Source organism: Macrosteles quadrilineatus, unplaced genomic scaffold (assembly GCF_028750875.1).
Source record: "Macrosteles quadrilineatus isolate MER2022 unplaced genomic scaffold, UCM_ALF_1.0 Scaffold_2__2_contigs__length_208266976, whole genome shotgun sequence".
NCBI classification, from domain to species: Eukaryota; Metazoa; Arthropoda; class Insecta; order Hemiptera; family Cicadellidae; genus Macrosteles; species Macrosteles quadrilineatus.
Genome location: NW_026542595.1, coordinates 133,084,234 through 133,104,818, shown reverse-complemented (window position 1 = coordinate 133,104,818; position 20,585 = coordinate 133,084,234). Strand labels below are relative to the sequence as shown.

The window sequence follows — 20,585 nt, the reverse complement described above, 5'->3', positions numbered from 1 at the left end:
GACAAGATAACGCTGTAGAATGTAGACAACGCTGTACAAGAGATCTAGTGGCGTAAACAACTAGTTAGTCTTCATGTAAAGTTGGACTGATCTGGCCCAGCGAGCAAGGAATACCATTCCTTGTATTCCTTGGTATTCCTTGCTCGTTGATCTGGCCACGTGCAGCTTGTTCTGGGAATGGACAAAATAATGTGATAAAAAATATGTCAATGAGTAAAAGTTAAGTGAATAAAGGTGTACTACAAGACCTAGCGTCAGATACAATTGGTTAAATGTAAGTGTTACACAAGATAAGAAAGAGTAAAAGAAGAAGCTTTGCGGAGGACTGAGCATAACTGGCGGACAAACATAACTAATCGAGTAGAGGACAAGTCACATGATAAAATAGATGTTGACAAGAAAATATAAGTGTGGATAAGGAGAATGATTGTAGGCAGAGATTGTTAAGCATAAGTGACGCACAACATGATCGATTGACAACCTGGGTGATAATCGAGATGTGGAGAATTGAAAGAAAAATATGTATAAAAGAAACATATTCTGATTGGATTTGACCGTCAAAAACACAAGGTAAGAACGAGTAAGAGAGAATGGATACCGAAGGAGGTTTAAAGAGTCGTGCAGCTTTATTTGGTACCAGACGACTTAACTTGATGAGGAAATTGTTGGCATTTTAAAACAACTCAAAATTGACACATACACTCTTAATACTTGATTTGACAGTCACACACGATAGGACACAGTAAGAGATAATAATTGACAAAGGTAACAACGTGCAATTTTACAAGTATTCGTTGAAAATTTCGCAACTACTAACGATAACAACAACAACAACAATATGACTAACATAACAATATGACTAACATGATAAGCTAGACGTTGAGACAGAAAATAACCTATTAACTATCAATCTTTTGCTATGTAAAATTAATGTGTGCCTCAATGAATCGTATAAAGTTAAATACACTACAAGTTTAAAGTTTACCCAAAGGTGATGGTTTTTCAGACATGACAGTGAAACGACAAAAGGTAAGAAAAAGTAAAAGAGAAATGTTAACAAATGTTTGAACATAGGCAATGCGAAACGTGATCTAGTCACAGCCACTGATGGTGATACGTGTCTAAGGGTTTGCAGAGAAAATCTTTACTGCTAAGACACCACAATACTTCTTATTTATGCTTGTAAAACCAGTTCTAGTCTCAGCTCTTGCTCTAATCATGTACAATACAGGATTGTAGACAATGATAAGCAACTAATAAAATTCGATAAAATTATGAAATATTAAGATAAAGGTGCTTCTGTATTGCAGTGATGTAATTTCAAACATTCTGTGAAGCTATTTCAATCAAACGTCAAGCATTTCCACAGAATAACCCTATATTTTTGCTTGTTAACATTTAAAACATACGTGTATAATATTTACACAATGAATAATACTACCAATTTTCAAAGGTATTTTACTTAAATGGCTCCAATTTGTATGTTAAAATAGTATACCTCTTAACCTATGTTGCTATTTTATTCACAGGTAACAAAACAAGCTTTAAGATTCGTTCCCGAATTAAAACCGCTGAGGGAAATTGAATCCCACATCGCACGGAATAATGAAATTCGAGTCGGTGTGCAAATTGCCCTCACACAAGGTTAAACAAGATCCCTGGAGCGTGAATGAGTAAAAACAAACACTCGCGTTGAGCAATTGCTTCTCTTCCAACGACACTTTGCTTTGTTTTATCATCCTCTTGTTCTACGTCTACACACAGCTGTTGAATTAATGAACGACTATAAACTTGAACTATACTGAACACATGGTAGTAGTATGAAATGGCTTACGGATTTGGGCATGCTTATTTATAAAGCAAATCTCTCAGATATTAATTTATGTTTTAAATTTTGACAGAAGTTAATGATAAAACAGGTACTTGCTTACCTTTTATTCACTATATTCAAATATTTATTTAATAGCATCGTACGTGTTACTTAATTTCCTGAAAGTATAAAAATGCGTAAAAATACACTTGTAGCAATATATTAATACTTATACAAAAACTAACCAGACGGTAGATACATAACAGATGGTAAAGTGGTGATAGATTTCGATTGGATACCCCAATCATCATCAGACCCAATCGGCGAATATGCCTATCGCCTATTGGGTCTGATGATGATTGGAGTTTCAAATCGAAATCAATCACCACATACCATCTTTTATATGCATTTGCCATCTTGTGAATTAACAGTATAAGTGTAAATATGTTATAACAGGTGTTTGACGCATTTATACTTTAAAGCATTTTTTTAACGCATATGCTTTAAATGATTTTTTAGAAATAATAAATCAATGTAGGAATCTAACAGCTTAAACCAAATAACTCCAATCTCAGGTTTATTTTTAAAAATTTAATTATTACCAAGTTTTTTTTTTTATTTCCCTAAGGGTCTAGATTATTCAAATCCAAACGCTTACACAGTTTTTTTCTCTGCTTTAAAATATGTTTTTTTTTATTTTTCTCCAAAGAAAATCGTGATTACTTAACTAATTTACCTGTACCTCATAACCCAGCGGATATCCTAGTATTGGATGTTGGAGCAGTGTTACTAAGAAGAGAGGTCCCCAGAACAACATGTAAGCTGCTATGATGACTAGGAACATCTTCACTCTTTGAACACCCTCTCGCTCCATACGCCTGAGATAGTGCTCCATGCGACGGTGCTCCTCTGCAGGCGGCTGTAATACACGTGTTATTAAGCAGTGTTTCTAGGAAGATATGTCCCCAGAATAACATATAAGCTGCTGAGATTACTAGGCACATCTTCTCTCTTTGTACACCCTCACACTCTATACGCCTCCCCAGAATGGACTCCCCCAGAATGGAGGAGCGAGCTGGTCCACTAGACCAGCTCGCTCCTCCATTCTGGGCCAAACCAAAGGCCAACCAAAGCCCCACACAATAACCACTAGTTATTGTGTGGGGCTTTGGTTCCCAAGGTTCTGAGCTCAAATCCCACCAAATCATCAATGGGTTTTATCTATGTGATATTGCCACAACCCCTAGGTCTACTGTCTAGTCTGAAGTAATGTGAAAAACAATTCCGGGATCGTGCCTAATAGTATTCAACCGAAAACCTCGGGGCTAGAAACCTATATTAAATTAAGAGTGACTACCCTATGTGTTTTACTTACCCTTGGTATGGCTCCATTTGTGCCTTGTCTGGAGTTGACGAACCCTGAGGGTAGCTCTGGCATACCCCCACCTCCTGTTACACTAACTAGGGTCGTTACCAACCCCGCTACTCTCACTGCCTCCACATTGGCCTTCGTCAAATCTCTGAAACATCAAGTTTATGTGGTACCAGCCTGATTACGACAAGTACTAAACTTTTTACAATACTGTATACGCCCTCTGTCTAGGCTCTTGTATTTAAGTAGTTTGTTATTATTCAAACAACTAATAAACAGTGAAAATTGAGTTGCAATTTAGTTTAATGTTAATAGTTTAAGGTTCGTAACTCAACTAAATTTGCCATACCTCTGGATACATTGTTTCTGAATTTGACTATTCAGAGATGAACCTCAAGCTTCCATAAGATCGTTTAGGCATTTTAGGTGTTCTATTCCCATGAGTAGGATTTTCAGTCACAAATACTAGCCGAGATACAAAAGTTAGTTCCAAAACCCTCAGGAGAAGCTTAACGTAAAGTTAAAGGGCATGTTCTTGGTTTTTTTTTTATACTGTTTACTATGATATTGTCTTGTTGGGTATCTTATTGCAATTATGAACTATTTACCTGTGCAATTTGTGCAGGTGAAAGAGCGTGAGCAGGACACAAATGACGTTTATGAAGATCCACAGTACGTTTAGCACGTAGTGTCTAAAGGGACCGTGCACTAGAGGACATGACGGGAGGTTGTGCATGCCTTCGGAGTTGGCAGCCAACGCCCCTGAGAGAAATGTTGGCCCTGTAAAAGAAATTAAGCTAGTAGGGAACGGGTTTTTTTCCTTTCTAGATGTGGTGGACCGAGAACCTAAAGAGCACCTTGATGTGTCTTTAAGGCACCTCAGGAAATTTGATCAATGGAAAATGTCATTGTTAATAAGTGGGATTTGAACCTAAGATTACGAGGATGAAATTCCCTTCCGCTACCACTTAGTGCACCTTGCTTCCTCGGAACTTTTTACATCAGGAGAGTTGGAATAAACCTGATATTTATGAGGTTGTAGGGTAATCAGAAAAAATAAATCTCACTTGCTAAAATACTGTATTTTTTAAGCTGTCAATTGGAAATTTAATATAAAGACAAGGTACAGTTAAGTACTCCTTAGTAAAGAATTATTCAACAATACATGATGTAAACATTATATTTTTCCACTAGGGATAGGAATTGAATCCAGGCCCAACAGAACCCAATTTTTCAACCTAAAAAACAAATAGTAGTTGCTGCTTCATAGTATTCCGGTTTAAGGTTTGTTTTTATTAACCAACCAATTGTACATTTAATCATAAATGTTGCCTAGTTCATAACCAAATCTACTGTAATCTGCGCTAGAAAGGGGTCGTATCCCTATAAGTCGTTCCTATAAGTGCATAGTGATGAAACAAATAAATTAAAATAAATCAAGATAATATTTTTGAAAAAAAAATATAGCGAATTTGACAAAAAAAAATTAAATAGTACTTCATAATATCACGTCTTGTCAGAGACCCAATTTGTAACTATTTTAAAAATTCCTAACTTTAACACAATTAAATGGAAACTTTACCTAGGTTGATTGTGATGCTTGCGAACCAGATCATGAACGTCCCGAAGAGCACGCACTGCGGGGAGTCCATCAGTAGAGGTGCCGAGAGGTCGTCTTCCTCTTCGTCACCATCCGGGAACACCGGGGAGTCGTTCAGCACCGTCGTCAACATGTTCACTGTAGATACGGTAACCTAGGGCAAGAAGAGTTATAGGTTTGAAAAGAAAAATATATGTAATACTTATGATACATTTCCACGATCATATTAGACTGTCTTCGGGATTACCGCGTCGTTGAACTGACTAACAAAGACAGTTGCCTACAAATTGTATTGAAGCTACTACAATCCAAATGACACCTTCCAAAGACCAAATCCTAAAGTATAATCCTGTGTGGTTACCTGATAAATGTACCTTGAGCTCGAGAATCAATCCTGGTTCTTCTAGACGTTAAGTACAGTAGACTACGATGTTGGGTATGAGGGGTATATACAGGGTGATTGATATACGTGTGCCAGCCGTTTTATTCAAAAACTATAAGAGATATCAAAAAAAGTTAAATAGTAAGTGCCTTGGATTTTTTATTTAAAAAATTTTAGTCAAGTCCAAAAATTTATTTTAGCAGCCATTTTTCCAATATGGCCACCAACTTTGATTTTTCTTATAGAACACCCTGTATTTTATAATGTATTCTGGTAGAAAATGTGATTTTAAGATGATTTTATTCTTGTGATTTTTTTTTCATAAACATAACCGTTTTAAAAATAATAATGGTTTAAGTTGTGAAATTTTGAAAGGTTTTCGAATAAAACAGCTGGCATGCTTGCTTAGGCCTTTATCGAAACTCTTTCTCATGCAGAAATTTCAAAAGCTTAACCATTATTATCTTTGAAACGGTTAGGTTTATGAAAAAAATTACACGAATAAAATCGTCTAAAAATTACATTTTCTACTAGAATACATCATAAAATACAGGGTGTTCTATAAGAAAAATCAAAGTTGGTGGCCATATTGGAAAAATGGCGGCTAAAATAATTTTTTCGACTTTACTAAAATTTTTTAAATAAAAAGTCCAAGGCACTTACTATTTAACTTTTTTTGATATCTGTTATGGTTTTCGAATAAAACGGCTGGCACACTTATATCAATCACCCTGTATAAGGTCAAGATTTCTATATGTTGATTAAAGGAATGAACAGTTGACTGTGGAGTTATAATTATTGAAAACCCCAATGAGTACAAAGATTTATATCACATCTGTTGTTCCTGATTTGCAATCATCTGTAGAGCTTCATTTGTATGCAATGTTGCCTAGGATAGGTATAATAATTACTGTTAATTTAATAATCTGAGTAACACTATTTTTTCCAACTCTAGAGTAACTTTTGGAAAATGATATACTTTAGGGGACCGCATAATATTTATGCAGAAGAAATACGTTCGTTTTATTTTTCTTGATTTTTTTCATGGTAATATTTATATAATTATTTATTTACCTAGTTATTAGTAAAACTAATTTACCAAACTTTTGTTTTTTGTGTAATTGTATTTTGGAAATGTATTTATTTGATGTACCCCTTGAGGGAAATATCAATAAAAGAATGATGATGAGGATAACATTTTTCTTAAAGGTTAATAAAAAGCAGAACTGCACAAAGTGTGCAACAAATGCCAGTAAGGGACAGTCACAGATATAAACTTTTCTTTATACCTTATCATACAAAACACTCAAGGCGTTTTAGGTTTATAACATACGTATGTACGTAATCGTATCTCACCTATATTTCCCGTCTGAATTAATGATCTATTTTACCAAACCTAATTAATTTATGATTTCAAAATTAGTTTAACATGAGATTAATGATGAGCCAAAAATGCTCTCAAAAGGCACGCAATGCATAAATATATAGATTTCGATTCCTTGAAGTATATAATATTTTACTAAAACTCCTTATACAATTACATTAGGGAAGTTTTTTTTAATAGGCACTGTAAATATTCACAAATAAATGTATCCTTTTGACGCTGCTTATCCTGTACAAACAAGTTAATACCTTTTAAGCAATTGCCTATTAAGCAGAGAAGGAGGTGATAAGGTAATAAGTAATTTTACTCTCTATGTACATTTTAACTTCGGTTCTAACTAGTATCCAAAATACAAATTCACCTACTTACGAGTAATAAAAAGGCAGTTTCGAGTAGGGAACACTTTTTGATAGGTTCACAGCGCATGATAGAGACGGCAAGAGGAATCAAGATGGCGGCTCGGGCACAGTCCACCATCGCCTGGTGAAAGAGCAATCCTTGCGACCATCTGTTGATCAAAGAATCTTTAATAATCAACATGAAATTATTAAAGCCAGATAGATTATGCCACATTTAGCCTTTGGTCTGTCAAATTCCATTAACTTTTTTAGAACTACCAGCTAACAAAATACATAAAATCACAGAGTGCAAGATCAGTGGATTTTAAAGTAAATCAGAGGATCCCTCAAGAACTGTGCTCGAAAATTTTCTCTTCCTTATCTTCTTCCACGACATTGACTAGACCAACTACTCAATATTATATTTTGTATGTACGTAACTGTTTTGATTGGAAAAAAGAAACCTGGCCGAATCTACCGTTGTCAATGATAAAGGCTAATGAATCACGTGTGTTCAAATATCTTAAAATGTGTGGTGTTCGGATTTGTATTAAAAACTATACAATAAAAGAATTTAAATAAATTAAAATTTTGTTGAACCTCCTGAGGAAAATGTGTAAATGTACATTAATACATTAATGATTGGATTAATCGACTTTTACCAAAACCTGATACTTGTCATTTTAAGAATAGGATGAAGAAGCTTGCATATAAAGTAACTTTTATTTAAAGAATCAATCATTCAAAGAATCATGGACTTTTCAAACCCTATGGAGTTGAATCTTTCTCTCTCTCTAACACATTGTTCAATAGAAATAGGTTTTGTTTAAATCTTTGATATTACAGATCTATAAGAGCTCTATGTCATGAGGTATGAATTTTTATGGCTCAAAATTGTTTAAATACTCACACTAAACACACTAAACACGCTAAACACAATTAAAAACTCGTTAACTATATCATGTTTCCACAGACTTCTAGCCGTGTTCAGTTTGCAACATAAACAATGCAAGTTTTCATTTGATCAAAGGAGTAAGAGGGTGTGCTTGAACAAAGTTTGCCAAGTTTGGTCATGTTTAGTAAAGCAGCCACATGATATGGCGGGGCGGGTACAAAACAGAGAATAATTAACGTTTACCGTGCTAATAACTCAACAGTTAAGTGGTTTTCTATGAGTGTTTGGTTTTGCTAACTAGGATTAAGTATTTAAATATTAGTTGAGTATACAATCCGACGCAAAGAACATACATACAATTTTTAAACCGGTCAACCGGTTCTATTAGGGTACATAATAAAGTGTAGCTAATGTGATTACCCCTGATTAAAGCCCCTTCCTTAATGACTAGAACATTTAAAAACGGTTTTAACCTGTTATTTTTTATCTCCATTACCCTTAATATTAAACTTGAATGAAATAACCGTAATTAAAACCTAAGAAGATCGCTATAATGGTTGTTAACCTCAATCGACAATTGGAATACTTGACGAGGTATTGTACCATAATAGTATAGTCAAATAAAGTAATCCAGGGGCATCAACATAGAATTTAATTTTCTAAGAACATCGATAAATTAATGCAGTCTTCTCGTAAAAAAAAACTTGTTTGCTTGAAATCTTTGATTACTATTCATAACCACCTTTTATAAGCTCGTGTTTACACGTTATATGATTTTAGAATTAAGCAATAACTTTTTTTTATTTTAAAACCTCTACTACCATTTTTTGGTTCAGAAAATGAATATCAAAATAGACATTTTTTTTACTCGTGCGATACACATAGTGGGTCTATTAATTGTAAATTGTTATACAATCTTAATTCTTCTTACTGTGTGGTTGGCAACTGTAGCCTACAACTTATAAAATACAGTACAGTATTGTAACAAAATGATGTTCTTTTTTATGCCTCATTTCCCTTCAGTTTCATATTTTTTGTGAGTTTTTCAGTTATAAGTTTTGTACTTATCTGTTTTTTTAACCTATAAATTATGTGTTAGGAGAAGTTTATGCAACTCTATAATTCCAAAAGCAATAGAAAACATGGTCTTATGAAACGTCATTATTGCAGTAGTGATGATAAATCAAGGAAAATCATTAAGAGCTGTTAAGCAAATAAACATTGAAAATATGTTCTAAATAACATTCAAACATTTTCCACAACATATTTTCCTAATAATTTGCTTAGTACCAATTAACCCTATTTTTACAGCTCTACCTAAGCAATTTATTTCCCTGATTCTGTAGGGCTTCGAAAAATGTCATAACCTCACCGTATCGTACTTTACACCAATTTGCATCAACCCACCCAGAAGCAATTTAAATACGATACTGTAATCACAATAAGTTTGTATTATAATAGCCCCGGTTGGTCCTATTTATTTAAAACCCATTTGTTCAGGGAAGCCTTCGGGAATTTGTACTACAAGTTTAAATTTATCGTGGTTGTTTCCATAACGCCTATTAAAATTAAAAATAAATCATCATGTTGAAATCACTTTTTAACCTGAACTATTGAAAGCCGGTGTTAAATACCCCCACCCTTGCATAGCATTAAAATGAGGTAAAATTAAACACTAGTGGATTGTACAATGGCATTAAGTACTCTTAAATATAATATACATTTAATCGTATCTAAATTTAATAGTATCTAAAATAAGATTTAAGCAACTCAATGCTATTAAAAAATTAAATTTTATTACATTTATTCTAGATTATTGCAACAAGGTGTGTTTGAATGAAGAATTAGGCAAAAATTTTCATAATACTTTTGTTAGTGTAATTATTAATTTCAGTTCCAATAATATTAGCTTTTATATCGATAGTCGTGAGTGTCTCGATATTTTTAAAGTAATTCACGATCCCATGTAAAAATTTTATTATTCTTTAAAGATGAAGAAATCGCCAACTAATTTTTGATAGACAAGAGTATTTCGATATTTTGATAGTAATTTACAATCCCTTGTAACAATTTTATAACTCTAAACATGGAGAAATCACCCACTAATTTTTAACTCTTCATTCAGGGAGCGTTCATCATAATAAAGCTTGCTGAGCTCATCAATGCAAAGTATACAGTTTCATCATCAGAGCTTTAATTAACGGAAAGTGTTTGATAGGATATTCAACCTTAACAACGTTGTAAATTATCAGAAGTTGTCGGTTAATTATTACTTGAGTGAAAATTGATTAACTTTTAGGTATACTAATTATAATTATGAGTTTGAAAATTATAAAAAAATATGATAATTAATAATAAGAACTTTAACCTTAGTTATTTAGGGTATATTATTCGAACCTTCATCTTATGACATTTTCTTAAACAGATTTCTGATTGATGTTCTGGTATTTCCTAAGGGTTTGGTGGGATAGGCATATTGTTAGTTTAAAACGTTGTTAGTTTTAAATATATGTGTCAATAATAACACTGTATAAGTCCCTATTTGGTTACTTAACTTTAATTATCAACAGAGATACAGCACTGTATGTTAAGGAAAATCTCTCTATTCAAGTCACTGGCGTCATTCAGCAAAGCTACCTTGAAGTATAAGCCTCCACCTGTTTGCTTGTGATAAGTAAGAATAAAGGAGGTAATATAAGCTTTGCCTTTAGGTTACATGAGTAATATTGTTACAGGTTTCCTTATGTGACTGCAAGGTTTTCTTCGACTATAACATCGAATAACAAAAACATTTACAACGCAAAACTACCAATATTATTCTGCACAAACCAAAAGAAAAGGTTCCTTTGTCGGTTAGCTTTGTGAGTACTATTTTCACTTCAAATAATATTAAAAATATTATATTTATTTAAGTTGTTGGTAACTAATACTTTGTTGTAACAAATCATTTTTACAGAGGTTGATCTTTGTGACTTGGTTTCCATACTGTTTACAAAATATGTTTTGTTAAGTTATACAGTAAAAATTTGTAAAATTTGAAATATTAGGTTAAAAGACATAAATTCCACACAATATTCCACCTGATATCCCGGGAACTACAGATCTACAATTTTAAATTGTAATTCGGATTGCAGGATTTATCATCAGAAGTGTTTGGAACACAGCAATCTTGGACTTGCACCAAAGCACTACTGCAATGTTAGAAAATATTACCTAAGCAGCACTCGGTTTCATATAATTCACATTGAACATGAGAACCCGTACCTTTACAGTACCTACCTACAACGAAATAACCTATCATACAAGTTTGAAAGAAACAATTTAAGTAAACGCTTAAACAAATCGACATTATATTTGCAGTAAATTGTGAGCATCCTTAATCGATTTATTTCAAACACATTAATGATAACATCAAATTAATATACGTTCCTAAGAAATTGTAATATATAAAATTACAAAGGTTACAATAAAAGATAGTGCAGATGGAAGGTGGAGCATCAATAAGACTTTCTATTGAATTGAATGCAAATCAGGTAAACCCCTTTGATGGTACATTATTAAACGGATCGTCATATTCAATTTCTAAAAGACGAGGTACGTTATCCTGAATGCAAACAATTATTTGATGGGATAGTAATTAATTACAAAAGTTTTAGGAAATTGTTCTCTTTTTGTGCTTTTAATTTCACATCAGTTGAAAACTGTCTGCAATATTAAACATAAAAATAAAAAAAAATATTATTTTAAATCGTGGGCTTAATGATTCTTGATTTGTTTGTTAGAGTATATGTCCACAAAGAAATTTAAATAGTGATTTTAAATAGTTAAAACTCCTATTGCAAGTGTTCAAATAATATACATATATTTGTTGTCAACTAGTAAAGAGAACTGAAATAAAATCAAATTTCATTTAAATAAAATTTTTTACGATCATTTTATTGGCATTACGGTCCACAGTCCACACGTTACAACAAATAAAGTGAGATGTGCTTTAAATATTAATTTTGAGATTCATTAAATCAAATTAATTCTTGTACAAAGAAACTACCTTTTAAATTAAACTAATTAATTAATATTAATTAATTAATATTTTATATTTTATTTTTATCCAATAACAGCGGAATGTGTAGAGATTTATAATTCTTTTGCTAAAATATATTCTACAAAAGTAATTTATCTTTGTGGTAGGTAATGTAAAATGTTATCTTATCAATATCAAATCAAATTTTAATTACATATCTTGTCATAAATTTTGATATTTTTTTACTCAACTTAAGCTTTTTTTCTGAATATATAAGTTTCTATTCAGATTTTCTGTTTGATTATACTATCTAAAGTTTTATTCCTGCCACACTGTCAAGTGCCAACAGACAAGGGTGGGTCCCAGCAAAACCTACGAAGGATTTACAATGGGATATCTTAGTCTGCCTTGCTAATCAGATTAACCTGACGTTTCAAAAGAGCATTCGGTGTTTTGCTTTACAATATTTTGAGATTTATAAAGTAGACTATTGTAATTGTTGAGATTAAAATCAATTAAATTATTAATTAAAACTTAGCTGTGACCATTTATAACAAAAATTTTTTAGCCGATTCATCTGGTTCATATTATGTAGTTTTCATTTTAAGAAATGTATACTTAATTTAATATAATATCTACAATGATTGATTTGTTTATGATTTTTATTTCGGAAAGATGCCAATTTTACTAAAATAACTAAAGTGGGGTGGTTTACATACGTGGCCTGGCAGTTAAGTGTTTTTATCGGTTCAGTATATGCGGTAACTTGTAAAGCAAAGTTGTTCACCGTAAGTTCCACACTTGAAGGGGTGGTCTCCATTAGCTAAGTGGGGAACTTTACAACTTATCGCTATACTATGATGGAAATATGTTTGGAAAGCCCCTGCATTAGGACAAAGAAGTTACGACTTGTAACTGAAAAAGATTATTTAAACAAATTTTGGCTGAAATTTATATTATTTGAGTAATAGTTTGTCCTTATAAAGTCACTATGAATAATATTGGTGGGTTGATCTCAAACTAAAATTAGACTATGCGGCATGGTTGCGAAAAGCTTTAAAAACTGACTACAGTTACAGTGATACCTAAATATATTTTTCAGGGTCTTTCTTTAGTAATTGTTTTTCAAAATTGTTGACATAAACCTCTAAGGCCTGTGTTTGAAAACGAGAAATGAATATCATTTAAACCAACATTAAAAATTTGAATTTTTTAAAAATAAAAACACTAAATTTCTAATAGTTGAACCGGTAACCTTTTTACTATTTGGCAAATAACTACATCTACTAAGTTGCACGACAAAAAATCTATATTTTCCAATTTAATTTACATCCAGACTTCTTCTTACCTGCGCAGCTGTTTCTTGGCGAGTATGAGCATCATAAGAGCCAGGTTGGCCGACATGCCCAGACCTCCAAGGATGAAGATGATGGTCGCCTCGGTCTCTCCCCCCGGGTGACACTGGAAGTTCCGCGTGGAGTTTGTGAGGTTCCCGGGGGAACTGCTGCCGTACCGCAGGTTTGCTCCGATCATCGCCACAGCCGACCCTTGTCATATTGCAACGAGGTTACACAAAGAAGTAATAGGTTCTGGAGGGAAAGTATACTAAGAGCAACACTGTTCTGTAGCATGTTTATGTGTATGTAGCATAGCACAAATGCTACATAGCAAAGCTAATGAGGTGGGTTGATGTGGAGGGTAATATATAATTAAAGAGTTTATTATGTTCTAAGCATAAATGTTGGGGGCGTAATGGGTGAAAATGAAAATAATTAATAACTCGAAGGACCAGAACTAATTAATAGTTCAAGAGAAAAATAATTAAATTAGAGAAAATGACGAATCTGCAATTTGAAGGGCACTGAGGTCCCGAGATGGAATAAAATGTCTTGTGAGGGGCAAATGAGATTAGTTTTAGAGTCTAATTAAAACACACACAAAACTTTAAGGTTGTACCTTGCGTCCAATTATCCAAAGGTGGAGAGTATGGCAGCGGCGTCGTCTATGGTGGAGCGAGGGCGGATGGCGGAGTCCTTAGACCGAGTGCTTCTGTTTTGTAGAATTTTGGAGAACGCAACGCACCCAAGTTCATAATCACAAAGAGCTCACTAATACGCGGAAGTCGCGGTGAAAACGTACGGAAAGTCTAGAAGTAATACACGGACGCGCACACACTGTCTTGAGGTTTGAAGAGTCTGAAAGCACTAGATCACAATTTAAGTAATTTAATCACAAACAAAAGGGGGAAATTAAAATGTATATATAGTTAAATGTACTATAGAGGAGAGAGAGGCCAGATATAATTAATCTATAGCCTAAAAATACGTTTAAGAGGTAAAATGGGCAATTAATGTCCCGAGATACTAGAAACGGAATACACCGTGAGTTATGGACGCCGACCGTGGACAGACAGACGCCGATCGCCGGTTTCACACTTTTAAAAATGCAATTGCGGTTTAGAGGGGTCTAGGAATTCGATGGCCAATAGGAAATGCGATTGAAGCAAACACGGCGTCAGGTGATTCATGGGTATGTAGTACAGGAAAATAGGCCTTACTGTGGCGGGAAATTCGAGCAGGCTTAGCAATCTCATTTGAATATTGAAAGCGGGAGTCTATTTACAATAAATTGTTACTGAGACTAAATAATATTACAATAAATGTGGTGATTTATATACACATTAGCATGATTAATTAACCAGTGACTTAATTAACATAATGATTAATTTCTAAATACTCTAAAAATATGAATACCGAACATTCCGGCCCCCTTGAAGCATTACAGCTTCAACAGACAATTAATTAAAAAACACAAGAGCAAACGTAAACCACACTTAAATCTAAAATGTACATAGAGTAGGTTTCTTGGACTTAGTCTTCATTGCATGGCAGAGGGAAGACCTTGTGAACAGGCCGTGTGAAAGTCCCAGAAGCTGTCTTCACTGTGACGACTCGAACTGTTCCATCAGCGCCAGGGTGAGTGGAGACGATGCGTCCAAGAGGCCAGGTGAGTGGAGGTGAATTGGAGTGAATGAGCACCAAGTCTCCGGTCTTCAAATTCTCATGAGGGGTGGTCCACTTGGATCGCTGCTGGAGGGAGTGGAGATATTCAAGCTGCCAACGCCTCCAGATACGCTGGTGAAAAGCCTGGACAAGCTGCCACTGACGAAGACGATTGAAGGGCACTTCAGACAGGTGAGGTTCCGGCAGGGCAACTAATGGAGCTCCGATGAGGAAATGTCCAGGGGTCAGCACAGAAATTTCGGAAGGGTCTGAACTAAGAGCTGTAAGAGGGCGCGAGTTTAGCATTGCCTCTACTTGAATGGACAAAGTTTGAAATTGGGTTAAAGTTAAAATGGTTTCACCAATTACCCGTTTCAGATGGTATTTTGCACTTTTAACGGCACTTTCCCATAAGCCACCTTGATGAGGTGCAGAGGGGGGGTTGAAATGGAAGTTAATTCCTTTGGGGGTGGTGAAATGAACAATTTTGTCCTGCGAATCAGGTGTAAGGATGGTTTCACGGATTACCTTGCGTAATTCCGAGTTTGCACCAACAAAGTTGGTTCCGCAGTCAGAATACAGATCGGAACAGAGTCCGCGTCTCGACACAAAACGTGTGAGAGCGGCAATGAAGCCTGAGGTGGTAAGATCGGTGACTACCTCTATATGAATAGCTTTGGTAGCCATGCAGATAAAAATACACAAATAGACCTTAATCTGTCTAAGAGCTTTGAGACTGCAAACGCGAACACTAAATGGTCCGGCGTAATCTACGCCTGTAGATGAGAATGGACGAGTAGGATTGACCCGATGAGCAGGTAAATCACCCATTAGAGGGATTTTGTTTCGTGGTTTATTTTTAAAGCACACAAGACACCTAAATATGCGCGAGCGGATAACGCTCCTGGCCGATAGAATCCACACTTTTCGGGCGAGTAGTGATTGAGTTAGTTGCGGACCTGAGTGCAAGTGTACCTGGTGGTAAAAGTCTATAAGCAAATTCACTACAGTATGAGACTTGGGTAGAACAATAGGGTGACGTATGTCATGAGCAAGCGAACAATGTGACAATCGGCCACCGACGCGTATGAGACCATTAGGGTCGAGGAAGGGGGTGAGTTTCTGTAATTGTGCAGAACATATTGAGCCTTTGTTCAATAATTTAATATCCGCACTGAAATGGAGTTTTTGCACTAGTTTAAAAATTGTCACTTCCGCTAGATTTAATTCACTGAGTTTTAAGTGTCCAGAGAGTTTGTTTTTAGACCTGGAATAGTTTATGAATCGTAGTACATAAGCTAGCACACGGGTTAGTTTCAACCAAGATGAATATTTAGACAAAAAGTCCCATTCCGAAGGGGCGACTGTTGCACTAAGTACACTAAGAGGAGTTTCTTTAATTTCGTCCGTGGGAGTGAGTTCAGACGGCGAAAAACATGAGGGGGGCCAGTTGGCCGCAGGGAGCTGTAACCATGGTGGGCCAGTCCACCATAAGGGATGGTCAATGAGAGATGAGGCTAGAATTCCTCGTGAGGCACAATCAGCGGGGTTTTCCGTCCCTTTTATGTGCCGCCACTGATAACTGGGAATGATTTCTTGCACTTGGGCTACACGATTAGCCACAAAGGTCTTTAGTCTGTATGGAGGGGTTTGTAGCCAAGTAAGAACTACAGATGAGTCACTCCACAATACAGTGGTATTCGTAGTAAGAGAGTTAAATTGTTTTTCACAATAATGCACTAGTTTTGATAAGAGGTGAGCTGCACACAATTCCAAGCGGGGTAAAGTTACCTTTTTTAACGGGGCAACACGAGTCTTAGACAATATTTGTTTCACAATGACTGTTTTGTCACTAGATTCACACCGGAAATACACTACCGCGGCATAACCGCATTCCGATGCATCACAGAAACCGTGAAGCTCGATATCAGAGGAGTGAGCGAGCGGAAATGCTCGGGGGATCTTAATTTGACCGAGGTGGTCTTTAGTGTTACTAGTGAACACATGCCACTTATGTGCGAGATCAGAAGGGAGATGGTCGTCCCAATCAAGACCTTGAGTCCATAGTAATTGCATGAAGCATTTTGCTACCATGATTAATGGGGACAAAAATCCGCAGGGGTCATATAGTTTGGCAATAAAGCTGAGCACGGAGCGCTTAGTCAGCTTTTCAGACGGGGGGTTGAAAGCGTAACAGAAACAGTCTTCTTCAGGAGACCAATGGAGACCTAGGATGGAGTACTGGGGAAGCTGAGCGTCTTGCAGGAAACTTGGAGTCTCTAGATGTTCCGAAGGAAATTTTTCTAGAAGAGCAGAGGAGTTGGAGGCCCACTTGCGAAGTTCAAAGCCACCACGATGTAGAAGTTGGATAAGTTGGTCCTGTAGTTCAAGAGCAGCCTCAACGGAGTCAGCACCCGTGATAATGTCGTCCACGTAGGTGTGATGACGTAGAGAGTGAGAAGCCTGAGGGAAGGCATCACCTTCGTCTTCCGCTAACTGCATTAAAGTTTTAATAGCAAGGTAGGGGGAGCTGTTCATGCCGTAGGTGACGGTAGTAAGTTGAAACGTAGAGATTTCCTTTGAAGGGTCGTCACGCCACAGAATCAGTTGAAACTTTTGATCGTCAGGGTGCACTTGTATTTGGCGGTACATTTGCCGAATGTCACATGAAAACACAATTTTATGAGAGCGGAAGTTCAAAATTACGTCACAAATGTCAGTTTGTAATTTACGTCCTGTCAAAAGAATATCGTTTAAGGAGTGACCGGAACTGGTTTTGCTACTGGCGTCAAACACTGTCCTTAAATTGGTCGTGCTAGAGTCCTTCAGTACCCCATGATGAGGTAGGAAGTAGTGTGGGTGTATGTCTTCAACAAAATCTAGTTTTGTCATATGGCCGAGAGTTTGATATTCAGACATGAACGTCTTATACAAGTGTGAAAAATGGGGTTGAGCTTTAAATTTCTGCTCAATAGACAACAAGCGCTTTTCAGCAATGGGCCTAGATTGGTCTAGAATGGAGGGGTCCGTCTTGAACGGAAGTCGCACAACATAACGACCTGATTGATCACGAGAGTGTGATTTTTTATAGTATTCATCACAAAGAAGCTCTTCCTGTGACTTAACCTGGAAGTGAGGGGGTTCCTCCTGTTGCCAAAAACGTTGTAGGGAAGAGTGTAGTGAATTATCACTAACAGAGAGAAGAGAGATCGCAAAACCTGACACGGGTTCCGAGTTAGTTGCACAGGGAGCTTTACCCATCAGAATAAAGCCAAGATGAGTACCTATCACATGAGGCATGTGCGTGCCGAGGGAGTAACTTTCATGAGTCCAGAGGAGGGGTAGCAGAGAACTACCTATAAGCACGTCAATTCCACCAGGCAAGTGAAAAGTAGGATCAGCTAGAACATAGGGCTTGATTTTTGTTAGCACTTCCGGTGATATAGGGGAGCGAGGTAAGTCGACGGAAATCTTATCAAGAATATGGAATTGATGGTCAGTGGCTATTACTCGACCTGAGAGAGTTTCAAGATTCAAGTAAGTTGACCCTTTAGTACAGGAAGCCATTTGAGAAAGACCAGATATTTTGAGTTGAGAAGACTGGCGTTTTACATTCAGGAGATTCGCAGCGCGTTCTGAGAGCAGATCACACATACTGCCAGTATCTAGTAGAGCACGAAACACATGAGAGATACCCTGAGGGGAAGTCAACTTGACCAAGGCGGTGCCGAGTAATACAGTATAATTACCCGAAGTCGTACATGAGTTATTTTGGGCAGAATAATTGCTTACATCCGCGACAGTGGCGGAGATAGAGGCTTGTGAATTAACATCACCAGTCTGAGTGTGAGATGGACCTGAAGTGGTCGGGGAAGTTCTTTGACCTTGAGGTCGAAAAGACATCTGAGATGTTTGATTATTATCACCAAGGTGTAAGAGAGAGTGGTGTCGCTGTTTACATGTGCGACAAGTGAACTGAGAGCGGCATTCTTTGGAGCTATGTTCACCCAAGCAAGAAAAACAACGATTATGTTTTTTAACAATGGCGTGTCGCTCTCGAGGAGATTTATTTTGAAATACGTCACAAGTGTAAACTTTGTGATCATTTTTGTTACAAACAAAACATTTGTTATAGACAGGACTATTTTTAGTCTGAGAGCTATGAGAGGGGGGAGCATTAGATCTCGAAGTAGCTACCATGGCTAGGCCTACGTCAGACCGGAAATGCACCTTTTTTGGTATGGTTTTGTGAGGTGAAGGTTGAACGCTTCTGTGGGCCGATGACATGTTATGTATGTTAGCATCTTCTGTCTGCGAACATTCTTGGTTAAGAAATTTTATTATTTCACCAATTTCTGGTAATGAATGAGTAACTGGATCTTCGGTTTGACTGGAACGGAACGATTCAAGTTTTTTACGTAGTTCCTGGTCCATTTTACGCAAAAGGAGTGCGGACAATAGGGGGTTGTTGTCACTAACGTCACAATTTAATGCCTTAAGAGCTTGTGTGTGTTCCGTAAACAGGTTTACAAATTGGCGCAAACCTTTGAGTGAAGTTGCCGTAATGTTTGGCAGGTCCAACAATTGGTTAAGATGCAATGATTGCAATCTTCGATTGTTGTGATATCTGTCACGTAACAATTCATAGGCGACTAGATAATTAGGAGCGGTGAGATTTAAACTCCTTATTAAATTGAGAGGCTCTCCATTTAAGACAGAGAGTAAGTACTGGAATTTCATAACAGAGGATAATGAAGCATTACGGTGGATTGCAGTGTCAAAAAGATTGATAAAACTTGTCCACGTTAATGGATCGCCAGAGAATTTTTGTAAGTCCAGTTTAGGTAATCGTACTTGTGAGCTTGGATGAGTTTCTGAAACAGAAAACGATTCACTGAACGCGGAAGGGGTTTTTGGTGGTTCTGAGGGAACCAGAGTTTCAATCGTAGCTTGAATGTGAGAGAACATGTCTTCAATAGCATCTTGATCATTGGAAAGAGTCTTATCATCGATCCCTTCATCTTCCAGAACGAAGGCACGTTGAAGGTTATTTTCAAATTCACTGCGTTTCTTTTTTATTTCCAACGCGTAAGCGGATAATTTCTTAAGTTGTAATGGTGTTAGAGGGTCGATTTGAGTTGATAATTCATCTACTGTAGCCTTAAGTTTTTCAAAACGTGATTTAATCAGCGCCGTAGAACGGGTGTAGATTGCGGACTTAAAATCAGATGCTTTAGGAGGCATTGTGAAGTGTTCACTTGAAAGTATTCACACGAAAATGGAAGTTATGGGTACACAAAAGGCTTGTAGCTAGGCCTATGAATGGTATTAGCTTAACAATGTAGTAATTAATTGTCCGCTGAATAATATAGAGATAAAATATTATAAATATCTAAAACATATATCCACCTACTTTGTAGCTTAATTGAGGCAAATAGTGAAAAACACTAAGTTATCAACACGTTAAATAGCAATAAAATATTTTTTAAATGAGTGTGGCAGGTTTAATTCGATTTTCAAACTATAAATCAACAATTGAGCTTAGTTGAAAGTATTCAAGTACGGTAATAATAATGCACAATAAAACAAGAGATATGATAGAACAAATGAATGAGTCACATGAAAGTTCACCTTTATTTACAAAATTAATAAATGGATCTAAATAAGTTTAATGAGAGTAGGCCTCATTAATGAAACAGTGTAGAATAATCCTTAGTAAACAAGAATTGCAACATAAAGAGTAAGTTATTACCCTAATAAATGAGAAAGGAACATAAAATT

General features: G+C 36.0%; 1 protein-coding gene across 2 annotated transcripts in view; it reads right to left on the bottom strand.

Annotated features, from left to right (window-relative positions):
- Positions 1–20,585, bottom strand: part of LOC128986011 (uncharacterized) — an 80,495-nt gene that overhangs the window by 5,084 nt on the left and 54,826 nt on the right. For both annotated transcript variants that reach the window (XM_054406080.1, XM_054406081.1), the window contains exons 3-8: positions 13,151–13,349; positions 6,918–7,056; positions 4,765–4,936; positions 3,791–3,962; positions 3,186–3,330; positions 2,553–2,729 (exon numbers count right to left, since the gene is read on the bottom strand). In XM_054406080.1, the coding sequence (XP_054262055.1) occupies positions 2,553–2,729; positions 3,186–3,330; positions 3,791–3,962; positions 4,765–4,936; positions 6,918–7,056; positions 13,151–13,349 (1,004 nt within the window). The remainder of the gene's footprint in view (positions 1–2,552; positions 2,730–3,185; positions 3,331–3,790; positions 3,963–4,764; positions 4,937–6,917; positions 7,057–13,150; positions 13,350–20,585) is intronic.